Source organism: Cervus canadensis, chromosome 9 (genome assembly GCF_019320065.1).
Source record: "Cervus canadensis isolate Bull #8, Minnesota chromosome 9, ASM1932006v1, whole genome shotgun sequence".
In the NCBI taxonomy this organism is placed as follows: Eukaryota; Metazoa; Chordata; class Mammalia; order Artiodactyla; family Cervidae; genus Cervus; species Cervus canadensis.
The window spans coordinates 66,468,661-66,493,762 of NC_057394.1; the positions used below are offsets into that span (position 1 = coordinate 66,468,661).

At 34.7% G+C, this 25,102-nt stretch overlaps 1 protein-coding gene across 2 annotated transcripts in view; it reads left to right on the plus strand.

The window, feature by feature from the left end:
* RB1 (RB transcriptional corepressor 1) overlaps window positions 1-25,102 on the plus strand; it is a 116,384-nt gene that overhangs the window by 32,347 nt on the left and 58,935 nt on the right. For both annotated transcript variants that reach the window (XM_043478295.1, XM_043478296.1), the window contains 8 exons: window positions 3,635-3,673; window positions 4,634-4,701; window positions 6,633-6,743; window positions 9,141-9,283; window positions 11,705-11,782; window positions 14,060-14,169; window positions 15,138-15,215; window positions 17,640-17,727. In XM_043478295.1, the coding sequence (XP_043334230.1) occupies window positions 3,635-3,673; window positions 4,634-4,701; window positions 6,633-6,743; window positions 9,141-9,283; window positions 11,705-11,782; window positions 14,060-14,169; window positions 15,138-15,215; window positions 17,640-17,727 (715 nt within the window). The remainder of the gene's footprint in view (window positions 1-3,634; window positions 3,674-4,633; window positions 4,702-6,632; window positions 6,744-9,140; window positions 9,284-11,704; window positions 11,783-14,059; window positions 14,170-15,137; window positions 15,216-17,639; window positions 17,728-25,102) is intronic.

Sequence of the window (25,102 nt, forward strand, 5' to 3'; positions counted from 1 at the left end):
GTCCATCCTAAAGGAGATCAGTCCTGGGTGTTCATTGAAAGGACTGATGCTGAAGCTGAAACTCCAGTACTTTGGCCACCTGATGCGAAGAGTTGACTCATGTGAAAAGACCCTGATGCTGGGAAAGATTGAAGGCAAGAGGAGAATGAGATGACAGAGGTGAGATGGTTGGGTGGCATCACCATCTCAATGGACATGAATTTGAGTAAACTCCAGGAGTTGATGATGGACAGCAAGACCTGGCGTGCTGCAGTCCATGGGGTCACAAAGAGTCGGACACGGCTGAGCGACTGAATTGAACTGAACTGAGTGGTGACCTTACTGCCAAGTTGTGACTTGTATTCTTAATGGTGGTTTAAAAGAAGTTTTTTTGGTGGCATATCCTTTAAGAAACTTTAGGCTATCAGCTGTTCTCGTGCATATAAATTTAGAAACTACACAAGCATTAATGAAATGACTATTGGTAATGACTAAATGTTAGATGCTCGGAATGTGAAATCTTATGATACTGTGATCATCAAGAAGTTTACAGTAAATAATTAAATTATATATTTTAATATAATTATTTGCAGTAATTTTTTGATGTCCTATTGTAGAGGGTTGTTTGTAAGAAGCAGAAATTATGTAGTGGGTAACAATACTGTGTATTTTTAAGGTAATAAGAATAATTATGGGGTGAAAAAACTGTAGAAGAAGGCAATGTCTAAGTAGAGTTTAAAGAATAATTAGAAACTCACCAAGCAAAATACGTGGAGACTGGGACTGAGCATCCTAGGCAGAGTGATCAGCATGTGTACAAAGCCAAAGCAGTACCAGAAAGTACTTTGGATATTGCTAATGGCTAAAAGGTAGGAGGGGATGAGATTGATAGTGAGCTTGAACTTTGCCCAGCAGGCGATGGAGTCATTGATTTTAAGCTATCAAATGACAGAGTCTGATTTGTCCTGTAAAAGATCACTCAGGCCTTTGTTAAAGGGATTTGGAATTTTTATTGACTAGTTTATGAGATAATTTAATGTTTATTGATCTTGAAGTGAATCAGGATTTTTTTTTCTATCTTATGTGTACCTTCTTCTTAAGAACTGTTGAGAAAATTAGCTGTGATACCAAAAGTGAAAGTCACTCAGTTGTGTCTGACTCATGGACACACGGACAAATAAACAGGCCTGCCAAAGCCTGTTTATTTCTGGGTTCACTTATATGTGTGTATATGGCAGTGTGCTGTAGTGATTAGGATAACTTTTAAAAAGTTAAACAGATCTAGATAGGAATATTAATTTTTTCATTTACCGACTTTGTAAGCTAGAGGAAGATACTTAACATCTTTAAACCTCAATTTCAATCTGTAAGATATAGCTAATCTTAATGCTCTCCTTGCAGAGTAATTGTAAGAATGAAGTCAGACAATATTACTGGTTAGCTCACCTCCTAGCACATACTAAATGCTTAATAAACAGTAGCTTTTAAAGCTGTTACTAACTACATTAGTGCTGTCACATAGAAATATAAAAATGCAAGCCATATATTTTAAATAGTTAGCTGCATGACAAGTATAAACAAGTGAAATTAATTTTAGTGTTTTATTTAACTCATATATCCAAAAACATCAAATTTTGACGTGTATCATTCATCCATAAACTGTTCATGGCTGTGTTGTTTGTATTAGCCAAAAAGTGGAAACACCCCAAATATCCATCAGCTGATGAAAGGATAAACAAAATGTGAACTATCCATATAGTTAGGGGGCTTCCCTGGCGACTCAGATGGTAAAGAATCTGCCTGCAATGCAGGAGACCTGGGTTCAGTCCTTAGGCTGGGAAGATCTCCTAGAGAAGGAAACAGCAATCCACTCCAGTACTCTTGCCTGGAGGAGCCTGGCAGGCTACAGTCCTTGGTGTTGCAAAGAGCCAGACACGACTGAGCAACTGACACACATATCCATATGGTAGAATATTATTCAGCCATAAAGGGAATAAAGTACTGATACATGCTACAGTGTGGATGAACCTTGAAAACATGAAGCTAAGTGCAAGATACCAGATACAAAGGCCACATACTTTTATTAGATGATATGTCCAGAACAGGCATATCCATGACATGGAAGGTACTATTTCAGTGAAGTCTTTTCTCACAGTGTGTTACCTCTGATTTGCTCCTCAGTGTAGCCTTGGCCAGGTGCAGTCACTGAGTGGTTTTTTGCTTTAACCATCTTTCCCCCTGTTGTTAAGCTAACTGCCTCTGTTACTATCACACTTAATTGTTACCTCTCATTTATTGCTGATTACTTTTTTGTTTTTGACAATGCTCTGAGTCACAAATTGCTTCACAGTTTAATCCAATTAAATTTGGCTCCCTTTGCAGGAGTAGTCTTTGATGTCAGGAGAGTTATTCTTAGCTGTTTCTTTCCCTGGTTCTCCTCTCAGTGATCTAGGATTTAGCTTTTTGCTCTCATGAGATCTGTCGGTTTTCTCTTTTATCTGCTTCTACCAAAATCTGCATTGCCTTCAACAGTGCTGTTATTCTTGAACACCCCCACACCATTCTGCGTGAAGTTAATTCCCCTCGGGAGAGCTCAAGGCTCTGTGTTCCTAAGACCTGCTTCTCTCCTACTGCCACTTCTCTGCCACTGGTTGGGAGAGCCAGATGACAGTGTTGTCTTCTCTTGCAGTGATACCTCTGCTTTAAGAGTAGGGCAGTGAGAGGAGACAATAGCCGTAGTCTTCCCAGATTGCCTTTCTTGGCTGGAACCTCTGTCCTGTGAGCCAGCTGAGACAAGACAAATCAGTATTTTGACGTGCTGTGTGCCTGGAATAGAACTTTACCCCGTGAGTGGGTGCGAAGTGGAGGACAGGGGCCCCAGACCGCTCAGCTCCTCTTGCCTGGGCTGGGTCTTCTGCAACATAGACCTGTGGGAGGTGAGAAACACTGATAACCTGCTCTCCCCAGAGAGAGTTCCAGGCTGAGAGCTGGAGAGAGAGGAGCCCTGTGTCTTGGCTACACCTGTCAGGCATAGAGCTTCCTTATGCTGAACTGGAGAGGAGTAAGAAATGAGTTTCGCATTGAATTCCTCAGACTCATTGTTCTCATCAAGATTTGTTAGATTTTCTTGAAGATATGTTCCCTTTTTTGTTGTATGCCCTTAGAAAAATTTCCAGAGACTTTTAAATGGTTTTTCAGAAATAATTTTTACCAATTATAGTTATTATTTTAGGGAACAGGTCTGTAAAGATCCTTACTCTACCCACCATTCCAGAAGTTGCTGCCCTAAATAAGTAGGTTTCAGTTAAGTAGTACTTTTCGGTTGTGTTATTTCAGCAAGACTTTATTAAATAAGCTTTTATGACCTGGTGTGAGATTGTAACCAGATCAAGATTCAATTACAGAATGTATTCCAAGTTACATATGCACACATGGAGTCCAGTCGTTTTGTAACTAGATATTACAGGGATGTATGAAATGTCATAAATTGGAAACATCTACTTTAACTTTGTTTTTATAATTCTGCACTTAAAAAAAAGTATCCTTAAAATAGGATGAATAAAGCATTATAAAATTGACATCTAAATTATGAAAAAACTTTAAAAGTAACTTTTTAAAAAGTCATGATGTTAACATAATTATTTCTTCCTTTCAGGACGTGTGAGCTTATATATTTGACACAACCCAGCAGTTCGTAAGTACCTCAGAGCATGTTATTTTTCACTTTTTGGGTTTTTTAATATATGAAATAATCGCAAACACATTGATAATTTCAGGGTTGGTTTGATTGCTTATTTCACACTACTTCATAAATTAAGGTCATAGATTTAAGCCCTGTGCAGATTATTTATCTTTTCACAAAGAAAGTGGTATGAAATACTTGCCTTTTACTATAATTGGGAACTAAAGGGAGAAGTTGATTCAGAGCAATTTTTTACCAACTCTGAGAAAAATGCCAATCTTTATTGAGAGTGTATTACAGACATTTTATTAACTAAGACTTAAAGCATAATTTTTGTGTAAGAATAAACATGAATGTCTATGTTAAAATTTCCAAATAGTCTTTTTAAATGTATGATACATGTTCCAGCAGTATACCATTGTAAGAGCTCTACAGTTTTTTTTCAGAAACATAATGAGTAATATATGAGATTTTCTGCCCCACTTAAATAATGATACTGAAGACAATTGATACAGAGAAATTGTATATTTATTAATTAACTCTATTAATCTAATTCCACTTGTTAATTCCAACAAGTGAATGATTTAAAGTTTATGAGGGCATAGTGTTAAACTGGTAAACTAGAGTCACCCAAACCTCTATATTTTCTGTTTACATAAAATTGGTTTTAATTAGAAAACAGAAAAGAGTTAATTGGAAACCAAGTATGTCATATTATACTACTTCCTGTGCATATTTTTAGATTACAATAGAAGGTATTCAGTGTTTTCTTTAGAAAAGGTATACTACTCTGTGGGAAAATATAAATAACTTGGTGAAAAACACAAACTAAATTGAGACAAAATTGAATTCATGTGTAAATTGTGCATTTAAAATGGACTGTATTCTATTATGCAGTCAACTCTAGTCTGTAATTGTAAAAAATGGGGGGGAAAGATATATTTAGAAAACTAATTTTTTTCTGTTTACTAGGATATCTACTGAAATAAATTCTATGTTGGTGCTAAAAGTTTCTTGGATCACATTTTTATTAGCTAAAGGTAAAGTCATTGTTAAATGTTAATGTTTTAAATATAATAATTGATCCTTCTTTTGAGTAAGCTCAAAATTTTAATTCAGTTCAATGTTGCTCCTCCTTACCTCCAATTCTTGTGATTTTTTAACTGTTAGAAAATTCATAGTTCTGGTACTGGAGGCAACCTTGAAAATGTCTCATTTCACTTCTTTTTCTAGTATTTTTTCATTCTTTCCTACTTTCCTATTTTTAAAAATAATGTTACTGTTTTTATAAAAATGATGTATACTCATGATAAAGAATTCAATAAATACAGTGAAATGCAAAGAAAAATAGAAAAATTACTCAGAACCCACCTAAAATAATCATCAAAATTATGTATATGCACAAAATACATCTGAAATGACATTCTGATAAAACCTTCCTGTTTCCTACTTTCAGCTTTGCTTATTTTTTTTTTATCATCATTACATTATCCAAGATTATATTTATATTCTGTTCTGTAATTTTAGTTATCACACTTGTTTTATCTCATTTATGTATTTAAATGAATTCTAAGCTTTTTGTCACTCCTATATCATAGCTTCTCCATTTCTGAGTTCTTTATTTTGATCTATCCTTAGCTGTCTAGATTTTACCATGGAGTTTTTCAAAAAAGCTTTTTGGTGCTGTGTTTTCTACGTTTGGCCTGTTTTATGAGTCATGTCCTGAAGATTCTGCTCTTCATTTCAGAGAAATCTTAGCATGCTACATTTTAAGATATTATTCTGTTACGTTTTGAGAACACCCACTATCTTACCTTAGATTGATTTTGTGCTCCCTATGTATTGTCTTCTCTAATGTTATTTTAACCTTTGGTCTTTTTCTTATGTATTAACTACTTTTATTTCAAACTTTCCTTCTGTTTTGAGCTAAACTATGTTTGTAATTGTTACTTGGTCTTGAATTTTTCCTTACCTTGTCTACTCTTTGTTTTTATGTAATTCATGTTCTTTTGAGTTCTCAGTGCAAGGACTCAGGACATTTTCTTCTGATAGATTATCTTCAACATGGGGTTGTCTACCCAGTTTTCCCACTCCTTATATTGTGATTCTATTTTTTTATTTTCTTTTTTATTTTATCTAATATGTTTGCATAACCACTGTGCTTCCCATCCTCTTTCCATCCACCTTGTTGCTAGGACTTTGTTTGGGCCTCTCTGACCTGCTGTTCTGTTTTCTTTGATGTAGTGTGAATGCATTTCCCTTCACTCACTTTGCACTTTATCTGTGACTTGTTGTGTTCCCCAAAGAGCTATTGTATGAAAGCAGCCTTTTAAAAAAAATTATACCTACTTTTAGTCAGAGGATGAGGGAGAAAGTCGGGACCTCATCTGGAATGATATGAGTCATTGTTCTGAGATTTTTGTTAGAATGACCTGTAAAACAGGCACTTGTCCTGTTTCCATAAAAGGAGTGTGTTAGGATTCAGATTGTCCCCTAATTCAGTATATTATACTGGAGTCTTTATGTTTGTTAGAGTTGCTGTAGCTGTTTACTTCCTCCATTTTCCCCTCTCTTGTCAGTGATACCTATTCCCTCTAAGTAAAAAGAGGGGAAAAGATAAGGATGCTCTGAGTCATTCTCTCTCAAATTTGGTATTGTTATTAGCATTTAACCAGTATATATTTTTCTTTTCATTTTGTTAGGAATTGGAAGAGAGATTCTTTGATCTGACCTCACTCCACTATTTTTAACTAGAGGTCCTTGATATTCTTTACCTCTGTGGCATTTCTTAACAACTTCTAAGTGTATTATAAACAAATTTTTGCACCATACCTAGGGATATAGAAAATGATTTTTAACATGCTCCTAGTGATTGTTGAATCATGAGTATGTGGACACACTCATGTCCACAATTTTTCCTGACTTAATATCTCAATCTCTACCTTAAAATATGGACCATTTTTGTTTTCAGGACAAGTATTACAAATGGAAGATGATCTGGTGATCTCGTTTCAGTTAATGCTGTGTGTCCTTGACTATTTTATCAAACTCTCACCTGCTGCATTGCTCAAAGAACCATATAGTGAGTATTTTCATTTATTCCCCTCCTGCCTCATCATTCAGAGTTGTTTATTGACTTCTCCTAGATCCCAAACACAGTTGTAGAGCCAAAGGAATAATAAAAAAGAAATCAGACATAGCCTCTGCTCTTAAGTAGCGTAAGATATGGAAGAAGAGATTAGAAAAGTAAGCAAGTTTTTAGACTATATGGTTGAAAGTGGTCTGGGCCAAGATACAGAAAATACTATGGGAGTTTAGGAGATGAGAAAGTTTTCCCAGCTGAGGAAGACCATTTCAAAGTGGTGGCATTTGGGTTGAGTGTTGAAGTGATAGTTAGGGTTTGAGGGTTGTGGTTAAGTTTAGGGAGGGGCATGCCCAGTAAAGAGAAAATCGATAGGCAAGGAACAGATAAGAATTAAACTGTATGGGAAAGGGTGGCCCAGCCTACAGGAACAGGTTAACTACATTTTTTATTGATGCTATAATGATTATGTGACTGATTTTTGTTTTTTGGCATGTGAACTGTAATTGATCCACTTCAGAGGGTAATGAGATGGAAACTGTAGTTAAATAATAACTATTACTGAAATAATTAGATAGCATTAAGCAAAGATAAGTATACTCCTCTTAGAATGAAATTGCTTCTTTTGGTGACATATAGAGTAGGATTTAAAAAAACACTTGTTATACTACAGAAATATGTGAACTTAAGTTAGGCTTAACTGATTCCTTGCTCCTAAAATGATAAAAGTATTAATAATACTAAAAATAATAGAGGACAGATCAAAACATGTAAGTCTCAAAGTATTGTCAAAGTTATTGAAAAACTGAAGCCTAATTAATCTTCATGAGCAATAGCTTCATGGTAAAATGAAGTCTGGAGCAGAATTTTGAAAATGTGTTGAACATGATTTTACAGAAAAGGCTGGTCATTTAGCAGAAACCACATGCAAAACGAAAAAAATACAAAATAATATATTCAAAAACTTCCCGAATCTTTAAAAATTTTCCTTATATGCCTTTTCCTCACTTTTAAAATATGTTATAACTGTAATAAGTTGATGAAGAGTATAACTTTAGGTTGATAGCTTTTGTGCTTTTGGATAATTCAGATATTCATTTAATTCTCCCAAGTGCCATGTTAAAGGAGAAACCAGGATAAGGTATTGAATTGACATCTATGGTAAATTTTTAATTAGCTTTTTATTAGGAATTTCCAAAAAAAAAAGAATTTCTATGAACATAATTAAATTGTATAATAAGCCCCCATGTATTTATCACCTGCCCTCAGAGTATAACTTTTGATCAACTCATAGTCCTATCTACTGCCCAGTTCTATCAGCAATATTATTTTGAAGCACATTTTTGCATACCATTTCATCCTTATAAATTTCAGAATATATCTCTGAAAGATAAAGTCTTTTTAAAAAGCATAATGACAATACCATTCTCACACCTAAAAACCAGTTAGTATAGTGATTTCTTAATCCCACCAAATATCTAGTAGGTGCCCCTGTTTTCAATTGTTTTATAAAAGTAATTAAAAATGTTTATAGGTTGACTAAATCAGAATCTAAATAGCATCTATACTTTGTGATTGATTGATACGACTTTACGACTTAAAATATTCCTCCTCCATCTATCTTTCTCTTTTTTTTCTTGTAATTTATTTATTAAATAATCAGGTGGTCTTTTTTATTGACTTTTTCATGGTTTAATTTTTTACTGATTGCATCCTATGGTATAGTCTAACATGTTCCTCTATCCTCTTCAGTTTCTTGTTGGGTCTAGAGGCAATTAATATTTTTTATACTTAGTCATCTATAATCTCTTTAATAGCTCAATCCACATTCAGTTTGAGTTGAAAATGCTCAAAATAATCCAGGGGATTTTTTTTCTAAAATCACAATTTAGTGTCACATTATTATTTTTATTTATTATTATTATGCTTATTTTTTAAAAATCATCATAATTTGTATGGTATTTGTTAAAATTTTAAAAACTTATTTTTATACTTTACCTCGAAAGTGAATCCATAAATAATGCTTAACATTCTTAAGACTCTTTTAAGATAGGAAACATTTTTCCCCCTTACCAACTGAGTAGAATACACTTAAAATTAGTTTATAAGTTGGCTATTTCCCTTGCCTTTTTCGTATTTGTCTATAGAGTTTTAGGTTTCTTTTTGGACCAGCTGGGGGCAGAAGAGAATAGGGATGGCAAAAACTATTACCAGTATATAATTTACAATAGATAGTAAATAGATGAAGCTGTTAGCTTTTTTGTGAAGCCTAATAAGTAAAAGTAGCAGAATGTTACCAAGATTATTTCCAACCTTCCAAGTTATAATTAGAATACTTCATTATGTTATACAGTGGAATGTGCAATTGTTCTTATATCTGATTTACCATTTTTACAGAAACAGCTGTAATACCTATTAATGGTTCACCTCGAACACCAAGGCGAGGTCAGAACAGGAGTGCACGGATAGCAAAACAACTAGAAAATGATACAAGAATTATTGAAGTTCTCTGTAAAGAACATGAATGTAATATAGATGAGGTAATTTAACTTCATGATTTCTTTAAAATAGTTACAGTAGATTTAGATGTAAGTTCTTCCTAACAATATATAATTCTTTCATGATGAGCTTGCTTTTTTGTAATTAGCGCCAACTCTTTTGCAGTAGCAAAATATTTAGAAAAAGTTTAATTTTCATATTCAGTTACTTTGATTTTAAAGAGAATAGCTCCCTCATTCTGGAATCACTGAAACGTACATGATTAAGGCAGTAGTTTTCAAATATATTTGTTCTTTGATTCTTCTGTGGTTATTGATACTCCTAATGTTTAAAGTAAGCGACTAAGAAAACCCTATTGTTTTGATTTTAGTGATAAGTGATACCAAGATTAAATTTCTGTTTGTTGTTTAGTCGCTAAGTTGTATCCAACTCTTTGCAACCCCGTGGACTATAACCCACTAGGCTCCTCTATCCATGGGATTCTCCAGGCAAGAATACTGGAGTGGGTTGCCATTCCCTTCTCCAGGGGATCTTCCCAACTTAGGGATCGAACCTGCGTCTCCTGCACTGGCAGGCAGATTCTTTATTGCTAGCCACCAGGGAAGCCCAAATTTCTGTTCAGTCATGTATAATTACTCTGTTTCTAAGTATCACACCAGATGTTAATGACTGGTGGAGGATACACTGAACACCCAGGAATTGCTTATCTTGTTAATAAGATCTGGAATGTTAGAACTGGGAGGAATCTTACAATTAATGTACTCGGCCTCCTTTTACTAATGAGTAGACAAGCTTCTAGAGACTGATAGCTGATTACTAACAAAGTCTGTGCTTTGGAACATCTGCTACCAGTGCTTCTTTTACTGTGCCATGCTCTTTCTCTCATAGATTGTTATATTATCCACAATTCACTGTATGAAATGTTGCATCTTTGAAATTTCTCTGTTAACTCTGGGGAGGAATGGGGGTATGATATCAAAATCTCATTTAATAAGTATTGGAGTGATTTATCAAGTCTGAATTTTGGCACTATGAGTTAATTTCATCAAGTATATAGATATAGACATGTAGATGTATCAACTTTACACATATAATTTACTTTTCTAGAATAGCATATTGTCTTCACTAATAAGGTGACAAATGTAGTTGAAACCTTTTCTTTCTAACTCCAGCCTGCTGCTTAGTCCTTCAAGATAAAGAATATAAATAAAGGCAGCTTTCTAATTCCTGGTGGTTAAATCTCTGGATTTCAGAACTACTTATATAATTGCCTTCCAAAAATCAGGAATAAATCATGTTTTTCCTTTTTATTTTAAATAATTCTTTCATAATTTATGATGTAACAGTGACTTATAAAGTATAGGTGATCAATAGCTTTGGTAATTTATATTAAAAATTTGATACTTTCTATATTAAAATATGTAATATTATTTACATATAGCATTTATGATTATATAACTGTTGGTTATATTTATGGTCATATCATTATTCGTTAGTCATACTAATTAGTTAAATAGAACTACCCATCTTATAATTATTCCAGTTAAATGGGAATTAATTGGAAAACAATACTCTTAATAAGTATTTTAGAAGCTTAATTCTTACAGCTTATTTGTGAAGTAGAAGATAGGATCTTATTAATAGGCATATGTTAAATTATTTCTACCTTAACAAATGTAGACTCCAAAGTTGGAAAAGAAAGTTATATGAAGAAAAGTAAGTTGCTTGCAATTCCGTGACAGTTTGTCAGTATAGAATAGTCAGAGATACAATTCCAGGTTTTCCAAATATGGTCTTTATTATTCATGTCAAATGTAGGGAGTTTTTTGTAGGAAACTGCGTAAGTCCCAAAGCATTTTCATTCAGTTTTGAAGAAAATTGCTAGGTATATGTATGTGAAATTATTTTCTTATAAAAGCAGGTCCTTTTCCTAAATTTGTGCTAAAATAATTAACTCAATATACATTAAGCTTGATATGTATATGAAATGGCCCAAAAATACTCTTTGGGGAGAAATTAGAGGCAGTGTAGAGAAGTTAAAGAGCCTTGGCTTTGATGCTAGGCAGATTGGGTTTCAATTCCAGCTCTGTCACTTCCTAGCTATGTAACTTTGGTCAAGTTGCTTAATTTTTTTGAGCCTTCGATCTTTTCACCACTTGTTAAATATGGGATTTTGAAGTTGGTTTCGATGGATTTTCTTCTTGTAAATCCCATTTCATTAACAACTACCCCCTGCACCTCCATTTTAGGACCTGAAAGCTGCCTCATAAATTAAAATAAATAATTGTATTAATTATAAATAAAGATCACACTGAGTTGAATGTAACTTATTGATCAAAATGTCAGTTCACTCATTCTAGTATTAATAGTGACAGTCAAAAAACCAGTCAAAAATAGTCAAAAAGTTAAAAAACCAGTTTTAAAAAATTTTAATGGTCATGTTGTAACTTTATCTTTTTCAGGTGAAAAATGTTTATTTCAAAAATTTTATACCTTTTATGAATTCTCTTGGAATTGTAGCTTCTAATGGACTTCCAGAGGTAATCTGAAAGAAAATGTAATAAAAAGTTAACGTGTTTCGGGACTTTGGGGAGGGAAGAAGAGTTGTCTAAATTTCGTAGGGTTACTTTACTATATATTAAATATTTTTCACTCAAGGAAAGAATCTAAGTAGAATTGTGGTGAATCAGTTTTATATAGTAACAGAAAAACCCTTTTTAATATATGCTCAAATGTATATATAAACAGCATTTTAACATTTGCACTAGACATTGATTTGTACTGAAATTTTTCAAAAATCAAAATACAGGCTTTTGAACTTCTAAATGCCTTAAATATTTAAACTAAATTTCTGCGATCTAATTTGATTCTGATTTGCTTTATTATGCTTCTTTAAGCATAGAAGCCTTGATTAATGCCATCAACATTATTGGCATCACTGAATTTTGGAACATCCTTTTGAGTATTTTTTTTCTTGGGTGTTCCATGTGGCTTGCAGGATCTTAGTTCCCCAACCAGGGATCAGATCTGGGCCCCAGTGGTGAAAGCACCCAGACTTAGCCACTGGACTGTCAGGGAATTTCCTCTTTTGGCTACTTAATTGGAAATAGCTTTGGTTGAAATGACTGTGATTATATTGTAGACATGTTTTAACTTAGTGGTATGCCATCCATCTATTTCTTTTCACATTTTGCCTCAAATGTCTTGCTCTTCAGTGAGAACAGAGAGCTGAGAACTTTATGTGGTAACTTGTGGAGAAAAGGATGCTTAAATGATGAAGAGCAAGTTCTCAATGGTGAAGCAGTGTTTTAGACACACCTAGCATCAGTCACCAAGACCTGAAGACATGAAATCAGAGAGCTAGATTGCTGATTCTGTGACCTGAGTTGGGAGCTAGTCCTTGAATTAACTAACTTATTTATTCAGCAGTTACTTAGTGCTTAACATGTGCCAGGCATCGTGCTGCATGTCATCCGTGTAGAGATTTAACTCAGTCATTGTCCTTGTGGTGCTAGTGGAAGAGACACACATAGGACATTACTAATACGGGTCTACAGGAGTTTAACAGGTGTGTACACAGGGCATGGTGACATCTCAGAGAAGGGCTACCTAATTCAAATCGGGCCAGGTAGATTTTGCACAGAATCCTTTGGAGGTCATGTGATTTCTGAGCAGAGTAAGATTTATGAGAAGTGGCATTTCCAGGAGCTGGAAATTATAGATTCAAGGGCACAATGATATGTGATAGTATCGTCTGTTCAGTGAACTCCAACTAACTCCTTAAAGTTGGGATACAGAGCAAGGACTGGTAAGACATGGTACTAAAGAAGCAAGAAGGGGCCGGATGGTGTATTACTGAGTCCTGTTACCAACTTATATATCACAAAATATGGTATTTACAACTCTAAAGAATCTTAGGCATTGTAATTTTTTTCCCTTTGAAAGGATTACAAGGTTGGAAAATTCAAGATAAACTTTACATTATGTAGCACTAACAGCTACTAGTCAATAACCTGTTGATATTTAGTGCTTCACTGAGACAGGGCAAGAACAATGATTAAATAAATAGAAATGTCTGCTTTGCCTAAAAAACTTATGCAGGCAAGCACAAAGTTTACATTTAGATGAATTTCTTCCTACTACTCCTTTTAGAATGCAATTTTAGGGCTCTCAGGTTAGAAAGTCACAGGAGAAGGCATGTTAAATAATTATCAGGCATTGGTTTTTATATTATGATTGGAAAATTATGAACCCAGAACTGATAAAAGATTTATTGATTCTAGCATTTGGAAAAGTGTCTGAGATTGGAAATAAATTGTGCAGGTATGTTAATTAGGCTAATTAATTGAGGTTATATGCCCAAGATACGTTACTAAAGAAAGCGTGAGTAAACCGAAGGATTTAGAAAGATACAGAAGATTTGTTAGTGTTTGAAAAATTATATTATATTGAAAAGTGGGGTAGAAGATTAAAAGTGAAAGATGTATAGAATGGAGGATCTTGGCAATTAAGTGGTCATATATCTATTTTTATCTACATTTCCATCTCAGTATTGTTTTGTAGCATTGGTGATTCTTGTCTAGATAAAATGTGGGATATATCCATAAAAAAAGATTTAAAATTAGAGTTGAAAAACGTGTGCAATTTTTGTACTAAAATACTTCACTTTTAGATATATGCCTTTATTTATATTGCATGTGAAGTCTTTGTAATGTAGAATTAGGTGATGTTGTACAAAAATTGTTTAAATCTGGGATATATATACTGAGATATAATGGCGTGAAAAGGATAATCATCAGTATTTTTTGGTTTTTGAGGTGGAAAATCTCTCTAAACAATATGAAGAAATTTACCTTAAAAACAAAGATCTAGATGCAAGATTATTTCTGGATCATGATAAAACTCTTCAGGCTGATCCTACAGACAGGTATTACACATGATATATTATTATTTGTTGATATGCTGGTTCATTTTTTAAAAACTTAGTAATACCAAAGTATATTCTCTTGAATTGTTGTATAGAATCCTAAAATAGGAATGGTTAAGATAACTATAGACAAACCTATGAGATATTATGGGTTCCATTCCACATCATTGCAATAAAGCAATACCATAATAAAGCGAGTCACACAAATATTTTTAGTTTCCCACTGCATGTAAAAGTTACACTTACATTGTACTATAGTCTGTTAAATGTGCAAGAGCATTATATAAAAAATAATGATGTACATACCTTAATATAAGAACACCTTATTGCTAAAAATAGTAACTATCCTCTGACAATGCAGGATTATAAGCCTTCAACGTTTTAAAAAACAAATTCTGCAAATCACAGTAAAGAAAAGTGCAGTAAAATGGGATATGCTTGTACAAAAATTTTGAATGATTGTATGATTAATTTTATGTCGTTAAGCATGAAATCATTTAATCTTAGCTAAGATATATATATGTATATATAATTTGGAAATTAAACACAAGTAAAATGTTTCTAGTTTTATTTAAGCCAAAGTAAAGTTTTTGGAAGGCATGATGATTGAAAAACTTGAGCTTTGATGTTTTTTAATACTGAACAACTTGGCTAGTAGTATCATCAACATCTAACATTCTAGAGAAAACAAGCATCTAACTTTCACTTTCAGAAAAATTCTTAATGATTGCACACCTGTTTGTCTGTAAACCTAGTGGAAAGAAACCTAATTTAAAAATGATGATGAAAAAATGAAATTTTATTTATGTTAGCAGCTTTTGGATCATCTGTTTCCTTTACCTTCTGTTATTTACTTAACCACTTTGTATGATGTCATGAGGCAACAGAAGATATTATACTGCTTTTTTGACTCATAAAGCCCAAGTTGTAAATTTTCAGTCTGAATTACTCTGCTTATCACTATTTAGTTTTGAAATGCAAAGAACACCACGAAAAAGTAACCCCGATGAAGAGGTGAATATGATTCTTCCACAGACTCCAGTTAGGTATGATTTTTCTTACTTTTGATTTTCATTATAATTATTTAATCAGTGCTTTATAGTGCTTCAGGTTTAATCATTTGTGAGGAAAAGACATTGAAAATGGTTTTAGTCCTTCTGGGATATACACAGAGCAAATGATAACACTTTTCTCTTTTTTATTTGCTAAAATGGAACACATTCTCATTCTAGGTTACACTCCTTAAGGGCAGACAGACCTATGTCTAATAATCATATTGTTGGCAATTAGGAGCACATCTGGCACACAAAGAGCACTCGATATATACCTGTTACATGTATATATAAATATATAATGAAGATGTCTTTCTCTATGAAATTATTATTTTTCACAGCATCCCATTCATCCCTTCATAATGTGTATCACAATTTATAATTATGAATTCATCTGTGTATTTACTTGTTTCTGTCAATACCCATAATAGCCTTTGAGTTTATACTGCAATGGACCATGACTTTTTTGTTCACCATTAAATTAAATAATTAGGACCTAAGATAATACTTGATACATAGTTACTAATCATTAATTTTTTCAAATGACTATATACACGTATAAAAATGCATTCTTGTTTGAATACAGTAATAGCCTTAGACTTGGTACAGAAGGGACTTTATGAAGTGATGTTTGAACTGAATTTGGAAACATGTAAGTTTGTGTCACAGAAGACCAATAGCATGTGCAGAGGAATGGACATATGAAACAGCACAATATGTCAGGGGAACTGTAAGCAACTTTGTACTGATGGAAGAAATGGGAAGGTGAAATGGCAGAAGAGGAGGGTGGGTAGTAGGTCATGAAGGGTCTTATTATTATTCCACACTCAGAAGTTTGGACTTCAGCTTGTGCAGGATATAGTCTGTTGCTATACATGGTTTAAGCAGGGGTAGGATAAAATCAGACTTGGTTTTTGAAAATTTACATGATAGTCACTTGTGAAGAGAGGGACTGAGGAGGGTGTAGTGAGAAATAGAGAGACCTACCAATCTGTCACAGTGGTTGTTAACCATGGATGCAAATTAGATAACCTGAGGAGCTTTTTTTCCCCCAAAGTACGTATGCCTTGATCCTGCTGCCATAGACATAGTGAGTCAAAATCCCTGTTAAAATCCCACATTGCAGTAATTCACTTGAGAGATGCTGAAGATCTAAACCAAAAGATAGGTAATGGGAATGAAAGAGCAAGAACAGATTTGATAAATAGTTGATGAATTCAAATTTAGGATATTATTCTTAAGGAATTTATGGGATATGAAGAAGATAATGTAATAAGTAGTAGGATATAAGGATCTTACATAATAGATTTGGGAATCATCAGGGAGAGTTAAAACCAGAAAAAGAGATGAGGTTTTCTGAAGTGAGGGTTATAATAGCAAGGATGGTGACTAAGGACTGAACCCTAAGAGTGCTGGGACTTAAGGACTGGATAGAACTTAGATTAAAAAGAATGAGAGGTGTGATCGGGGAGGCCAGAGAGTGGAGCCAAAGAAGCCAAAGGAGGGAGGGAGTTTCAGAAAAGAGCAAGTGTTTGAGTGTGAGATGTCTCAAGAAAATCAAGTATCAAACCGAATAAGAAAGATCTTTTGGTTTTAGCAGTTGGTCATTTATGACTTAGTCATTGTGGCTTAAGCAATTAGTACATGTATATGTCATAGAAGCGTTATATTTAAAAGTCGAGGAATTGTAGCTATCAGTTTCGAGAGGCTTGACTGAGAACCAAACATGGATTATTAAATAATATTTAAGGAACCTTTCGGCCATAAACATTCTACAGCTTTTTGCATCTTTAAACAGTGCATACAGAGTAGCAATGTACTTCTACTCCAAAATTGGGTTATTAATATTTACCATGTACCCCCAAATACACACAAAATTATAAGAGATTGACCTACATTTATGTTTTAGTAATGATGACTTCTAAAATCATGTATGCCAAAAAAATAAAAAATAAAAAATAAAATCATGTATGCCTTCTTCTTGAAGATCTCTGTAAAAGAGGGTCACTTGCTTCTTGAGTTATTAAATATCTTAGTCTTTATTTGACCAGTTTTAAAATTTAATTGTAATAATGTTTGCTTAAAATATTGCCATTTTGATGCCCTTTTGTCCTTAAAATAATGTCATTACTTTTATCAATTGTTTTATTGATATATGGTTTTATTAGTAAATAAGCATATATGTTTTTTAATGATAAACTTACTGATTATGATCATATCAATTCTTAGATATCTAACTAAAATATTAATTCCTTATAAACAACAGTACACTAAGGGATTTGTAAAGTCTTATTTCAGAGAACTTAAAGATTAACAAGAGACAATGAGATTGAAGATAAGTGTAACTTACGACATAGATACATGTCACTTGTTCTTTTTGTTACTTCATTTCTTAACATTTCTTCATATTTTTTCTAGGACTGTTATGAATACTATCCAACAATTAATGATGATCTTAAATTCAGCAAGTGATCAACCATCAGAAAATCTGATTTCCTATTTTAATGTAAGCCATATGTGAAATACTTTATTACGAGATCTTGGCAAACAAATTTGAAATTAGAAGTTAAAATACTGTTTTTTTTTTTTTTTAATTTTTTTTTTTTTTAATTTTTTTATTAGTTGGAGGCTAATTACTTCACAACATTTCAGTGGGTTTTGTCATACATTGATATGAATCAGCCATAGATTTATAAAATACTGTTTTTTTAAACACCCATTTCTCAATAAGTTGTCTATTATCTTATTTCTTGCTTTTCTTTTTAACTCTCCAAATTAGATATTAGTAGTAGTGTTGTTTTATTTGGACAGTGTTATTTTCAGATTTACTCATGTGTACTCTTTGTCTTGCTCACCATTCTTTCTTGCAGCCTAGACCTCCCTTCCATTTTTATTTTCTTCTTTCTTCAGATACATCTTTTTTTTTTAATTGGAGCATAATTGCTTTACAAGGTTGTGTTGATTTCTGCTGAACAATGTGAGTCAGTCATAACTATATGTATATCGCCTCCCTCTTGAGTCTCCATGCCCCCATACATCTTTTTATAATTCCTTTAGTGAGAGTTAGTGTGGTATGAGTTTACAAGCTTTTTGTTTTATTTCTTGTCTTAAAATACCTTTATTCTTGTTTTTTGTGAGGCGGTTTACCTGGATCTTCTGTTTTAGGTTGACCTTTACTTCCCCTTAGTAGTTTGAAGGTGTTACTTTACTACTTCCTGACTCTCATTGTTGCTAGCAAGAAATTTTCTGTCAATTCAAACGTCGTTTCTTTATAGTTAATCTGTCTTTTCCCTCTGGCTGCTGTTAAGATGCTTTCTTTGAATGTGACATTAGATAGGATTTAATATTTGTCATAGCTCTGCGGTCTTGTTTATTTAGCCCATTTTAATTTATTTTTATTGTATGGCCCTGTGTGCATTACAGTATATATTCCTGATAGACCCTGAGTTTGATATCTGAAAGGCACCTGCTACCCTCCCTCCCCTTAAAAAAAGGGAGTGAGAAAGAAAGAGAATGAAAACTAGTGTCTGTACTCCATGCTGTTCCTTTTCTCCTTTAAAATTAGATGAGGCTTGGGACTGACTGAAATGCTCATCTGTGGAAGCTGGTTGAGGCTCGAAGACTTTTTAAAGTTTGGCTTATCCAGTAACTGTGCTCTGTTTGGTTAGCATTCTATTTAATATCATAAGCTGCCTGTGGTTTTGTCCTTGTCTTTGTTGTCTTCTTGCTTATGTCCCGCCCCCCCCCAGGTATTAACAAAGTATTTTCTGTCATCATATTCATAACTGTGTTGGCTCAGAACTGATTTTCTTTGTCCAGTTTGCATAAAATTGTTTTTATTTCTGGGTAATTTGTAGCACAAGAATAGTTCCCAGACATAGGTACTCAGTTACTTAGAACTTTTATAAGTAAAAAGAATGATAATCTCTGTTTCCTTAAATTTGTTTTTGGTATTTCCTCCAACATTTGAAGTATGTAGGACGTCTTTTTTATTTTAAACTATTTCTGTTGCGCAGAAAATTCTGCGTCAGAGATATTTTTCAGAACTCAGTTTAAAGTTTAACATTAAATGGAGTGCAACAGTTTGACTGCAGAGTTTTGCGTACACTACGAATTGCCTGTCTCAGAGGGGGCATATCTTGAAAATCATTAAGTTTTTCTCTCAATTTGTTTCTTGGTTTCTTCATTTTAAAAATCAATGCCATCTTTCCTTCCTTGTGTAAGTAAAATATTAGAAGCTATAGACATTTTTTTCTTTGAGTTTTATTAAGATATGATTGACATGCTGCTAAATTTACACATACAGCATAGTGATCTGACTTTCATACATCATAAAATGATGACCTCAGTAAGTTTAATTAACATCCATCATCTCATTTGGATACAAAATAAAAGAAACAGAAGAAAATTCTTTTCCTTGTACCGAGAACTCTTCAGATTTACTCTCTTAACAACTTTCATGTATAACATACAGCAGTATTAATTATATTTATCATATTGTGTGTTACATCCCTAGTGCTTATTTATCTAATAACTGAAAGTTTATACCTGTTGACTGCCTTCATCCAGTTACCCCTCAACCACCCCCTGCCTCTAGTAACTACAAATTTGATCTTTTTTCTATGAGTTTGTTTGTCTTTGAAATATAATTGACCTACAAGACCTACAAGTCCCTCCTTGCAGTCTGAGGGACTCTCAAGAGTCTTCTCCAACACCACAGTTAGAAAACATCAATTCTTTGGCGCTCAGCTTTCTTTATAGTCCAACTCTCACATCCATACATGACTACTGGAAAAACCATAGCCTTGACTAGATGGACCTTTGTTGACAAAGTAATGTCTCTGCTTTTTAATATGCTATCTAGGTTGGTCATAACTTTCCTTCCAAGGATCAGCAGTGTACATATGTCAATTCTAATGCCTCCCCTTCCAAGTCAATTTTAGAAAGAGAGCTCTAGCCGTCAAGTAGAATTTCATATACAGCAAACAAAGAAGGTGGTTTCTGGTATGCAGTGTAGTGATTCAGTATTTCTGTACATCTCAAAATGATCACCACAGTAAATCTAGTTACCTTTTGTCTCCATACAAAGATATTACATAATTATTGACTGTGTACCCCACACTGTACATTTCATACCCATAACTCATGTATTTTGTAACTAGAAGTTTGTACCCCTTAATCTTCCTCACCTGTTTCTCTCTTTACCCACCCCGTCCCTTCTGTTTGTTCTCTGTATCTATGATTGTTTTGTTACGTTTGTTCATTTGTTTTTTAGATTTCATATATAAGTGAAATCATATCATATGATTTACTTTCTTTGTCTGATCTACTTCATTTAGCATAATACTCTCTAGATCCATACTTCTTGTCACAAATGGCAAGATTTCTTTTTTCTTTATGGCCAAATAATATCCCCTTATAGGGAATGCGTCTTCCCTCATAGATCAGTTGGTAAAGAATCCGCCTGCAATATAGGAGATCCGGGATTGATTCCTGGGTTGGGAAGATCCCCTGGAGAAGGAAATGGCAACCCACTCCAGTATTCTTGCCTGGAGAATCCCATGGAGAGAAGAACCTGGCGGGGATCAGTCCATGGGGCTGCAAGAGTTGGACGTGACTCAGTGACTCCGCCGCCACCAAATAGCATTCCATTGTATGAGTGTGTCCACTTACATGTGCTGTGTTGTGCTCAGTGTTCAGGCATGGCTGACTCTCTGTGACCCCATGGACTGTGGCCCGCCAGACTCCTCTCTCCAGGGGATTCTCTAGCAAGTGGATTCTTTACCATCTGAGCCACCAGGGAAGTCCAAGAATACTGAAGTGGGTAGCCTGTCCCTTCTCCAGGGGATCTTCCCCATCCAGGAATCGAACTGGGGTCTCCTGTATTACAGGTGGACTCTTTTACCAGCTGAGCTACCAGGGAAGCCCATATACCTGTATCAGTTCCATTCAGTTCAGTTGCTCAGTTGTGTCTGACACTTTGCAACCCCATGGACTACAGCATGCCAGGATTCACTGTCCATCACCAACTCCCAGAGTTTACTCAAACTCACATCCATCAGGTCAGTGATGCCATCCAACCATCTCATCCTCTGTCGCCCCCTTCTCCTGCCTTCAATCTTTCTCAGCATCAGGATATTTTCCAATGAGCCAGCTCTTCACATCAGGTGGCCAAAGTATTGGAGTTCAGCTTTAGCATCAGTCCTTCCAATGAATATTCAGGACTGATTTCCTTTAGGATGGACTGGTTGGATCTCCTTGCAGTCGAAGGGACTCTCAAGAGTCTTCTCCAGTGACCCAAATTGACAAAATGAACTAAGTAGGTGGTGGGGAGGGAAGCATTCCAGACTCTTATCATGTCATGAAACCACCTTCTTTGTTTGCTGTATATGAAATTCTACTTGACGGCTAGAGCTCTCTTTCTAAAATTGACTTGGAAGGGGAGGCATTAGAATTGACATATGTACACTGCTGATCCTTGGAAGGAAAGTTATGACCAACCTAGATAGCATATTAAAAAGCAGAGACATTACTTTGTCAACAAAGGTCCATCTAGTCAAGGCTATGGTTTTTCCAGTAGTCATGTATGGATGTGAGAGTTGGACTATAAAGAAAGCTGAGCGCCAAAGAATTGATGTTTTCTAACTGTGGTGTTGGAGAAGACTCTTGAGAGTCCCTCAGACTGCAAGGAGATTCAACCAGTCCATCCTAAAGGAAATCAGTCCTGAATATTCATTGGAAGGACTGAGGCTGAAGCTGAAAGTTCAATACTTTGGCCACCTGATGCGAAGAGCTGACTCATTTGAAAAGACCCTGATGCTGGGGAAGATTGAGGGCAGGAGAAGAAGGGGATGACAGAGAATGAGATGGTTGGATGGCATCACCGACTCAGTGGACATGAGTTTGGGTAGACTCCGGGAGTTGGTGATGGACAGGGAGGCCTGGCGTGTTACGGTTCATGGGGTCCAAAGAGTCGGACACAACTGAGCAACTGAACTGAACACTACTGATGGCGGTGGTTTAGTTGTCAAGTTGTGTCCGACTACTGCGATCTTGTGGACTGTCTTCCATCCATGGGGTTTCTCCAGGCAAGAATACTGGAATGGGTTGCCATTTCCTTCTCCAGGGATTCTTCCCGACCCAGGGACCAAACCCAGGTCTCCTGCATTGCAGGTGGATTTTTTACTGACTGAGTCACCAGGGAATTCTCCATACACTACTGATACTATGTATAAAATAGATAACTAATGAGAATCCACTCATTATAGCTCAGAAAGTCTATTCAGTGCTGTGAGGTGACCTGAAAGGGAAGGAAATCCAAAAATGGGGGGATATATGTATACATATGGCTGATTCACTTTGCCATACAGTAGAAATTAATACAACACTGTAGCTTTGGAGCCTAGGAATTCCTATTTTTAACAATGTGATTCTTCTTTGTGATTCTTCTCCAAGTGATTCTTCTGTTTTTTTTATTGCTGTATAGTTTATTTACAATGTTGTGTTCATTTCAAGTGTATAGCATAGTGATTCAGTTATACATATGTTACGCATGTGTATCCTTTCCAGATTCTTTTCCTTTATAGATTATTACAAGATGTTCCCTGTGCTATACAGTAGGTCCATGCTTTTAATTTTATATATAATAATATGTATCTGCTAATCCCAGCGTCCTTATTTATCCCTCCTCCTCCTTTCCCCTTTGGTAATCATAAATTTGTGTTCCATGTCTGTGAGTGTATTTCTGTTTTGTAAATAAGTTCACTTACATCATTTTTTAGGCTTCACAAATAAATGATACCGTATTTAAAAAAAAGAGTCTTCTCCAAATCCACAGTTCAAAAGTGTCAATTCTTCGGTGCTCAGCTTTCTTTATAGTCCAACTCTCACATCCATCCATCACTACTGGAAAAACCATCTTTTTGACTAGACCTACCTTTGTTGGCAAAGTCGTGTCTCTGCTTTTTAATATGCTGTCTAGTTTGGTCATAACTTTTCTTCCAAGGGACAAGTGTCTTTTAATTTCATGGCTGCAGTCACCATCTGCAGTGATTTTCCAGCCCCCCAAAATAAAGTCTGTCACTGTTTCTCCTGTTTCCCCATCAGTTTGCCATAAAGTGATGGGACCAGATGCCATGATCTTAGTTTTCTGAATGTTGAGTTTTAAGCCAAGTGTTTCACTCTCCTCTATCACTTTCATCAAGAGGTTCTTTCTTTGCTTTCTGTCATAAGGATGGTGTCATCTGCATATCTGAGGTTATTGATACTTCTCCCAGCAATGTTGATTCCAGCTTGTGCTTCATCCAGCCCAGTATTTCTCATGATGTACTCTGCATATATGTTAAATAAGCAGGGTGACAATGTACAGCCTTGACATACTCCTTTCCCTATTTGGAATACCTATATACCGCATCTTTATCTATTCATCTATTGATGGGCACAATAGGTCTTGGCTATTGTAAGTAATGCTACAGTGAACATAAGGGTGCATAATATTTTTTCAAATTAGTGTTTTCATTTTATTCATATAAATACACAGAAGTGAAGCTGCTGGATTTTATGGTATTTCTGTTTTTAATTTTTTGATGAGTCTCCAAGTTGTTTTCTATAGTGGTTGTACCAATTTCGATTCCCACTAGTAGTGTACAAGGGTTACCTTTTCTCTACATCCTCACCAATGCTTATTATTTGTTCTCTTTTTGATAATAGCCATTAGACAGTGTGTGAGGCGATATCTCATTATGGTTTTGATTTGCATTTCTCTGATCATTAGCCATTTCTCTTTGAGACCCCATGGACTGTAGCCCTCCAGGCTCCTCTGTCCATGATATTCTCCAGGCACAAATACTGGAGTGGGTTACCATGCCCTCTTCCAGGGAATGATTAGCATTGTTAAGCATCTTCTCTTGTGATTGTTGCCATTTGTATGTCTTCTTTGGAAAGATGTCTATTCAGTTCTCTGCCTCTTTTTTAATCAGCTAGTTTTTTGTTTTGTTTTGTTTGTTTGATATTGAGTTGTATGAGTTCTTTGTATGTTTGGCTATTAACCCTTTATCAGATATATCATTTGCAAATATCTTATCTTATCCTGTAGGTGGCCTTTTCTTTTTGTTGATTGCTTTGTTTACTTTGCAGAAGCTTTTTGGTTTGAAATAGTTCCACTTGTTTAGTTTGCTTTTGTTACCTTTTGGGAGTCAATTCCAAAATATCATCTCCAAGACTAATGACAGGGAATTTACCATCCATGTTTTCTTCCAAGAGTTTCATGGTTTCAGGTCTTATGTTCAAGTCTTTAATCCATTTTGTGTTATTTTTGTGTGTGGAGTAAGATAGTGGTATAATTTCAGTTTTTTGAAACTGGTTTTCCAGTTTTAGCAGCACAGTTATTAAAGAGATTGTCCCATTCCTTACTTTATATTTTGTATTATTGACTCTCTTGTGGCAATTAATTGATCACATGCATGGGTTTATTTTGGAGCTCTCTATTCTGTTCCATTGATTATGTTTTTATACCAAAGCAAACTGTTTTGATTACTGTAGCTTTGCAGTATAGTTTGATGCCTCCAGCTTTGTTCTTCTTTCTCAAGATTGCTTTGGCTGTTTGGGGTCTTTTGTGGTTCTACATACAGTTGCTCTACTCTGTGTAAATACTTTGAAATTTTGACAGGGATTTTTTTAATCTGTAGATTGCTTTGAGTAGTATGGATATTTTAACAATATTAATTTCCTTGAGCATGCAATACTTTTGTTTGTGTTTTTTATGATTAGCTATTTTTCTTTGGTATCAGTTGTAAAACCTGTGAGGCTGTTTTTTGATGGCTAAGGGAAGGGCTAACAAATCTTTCCTAACTTGCCAGGAGAAAATTTAGATAATAGGGGTT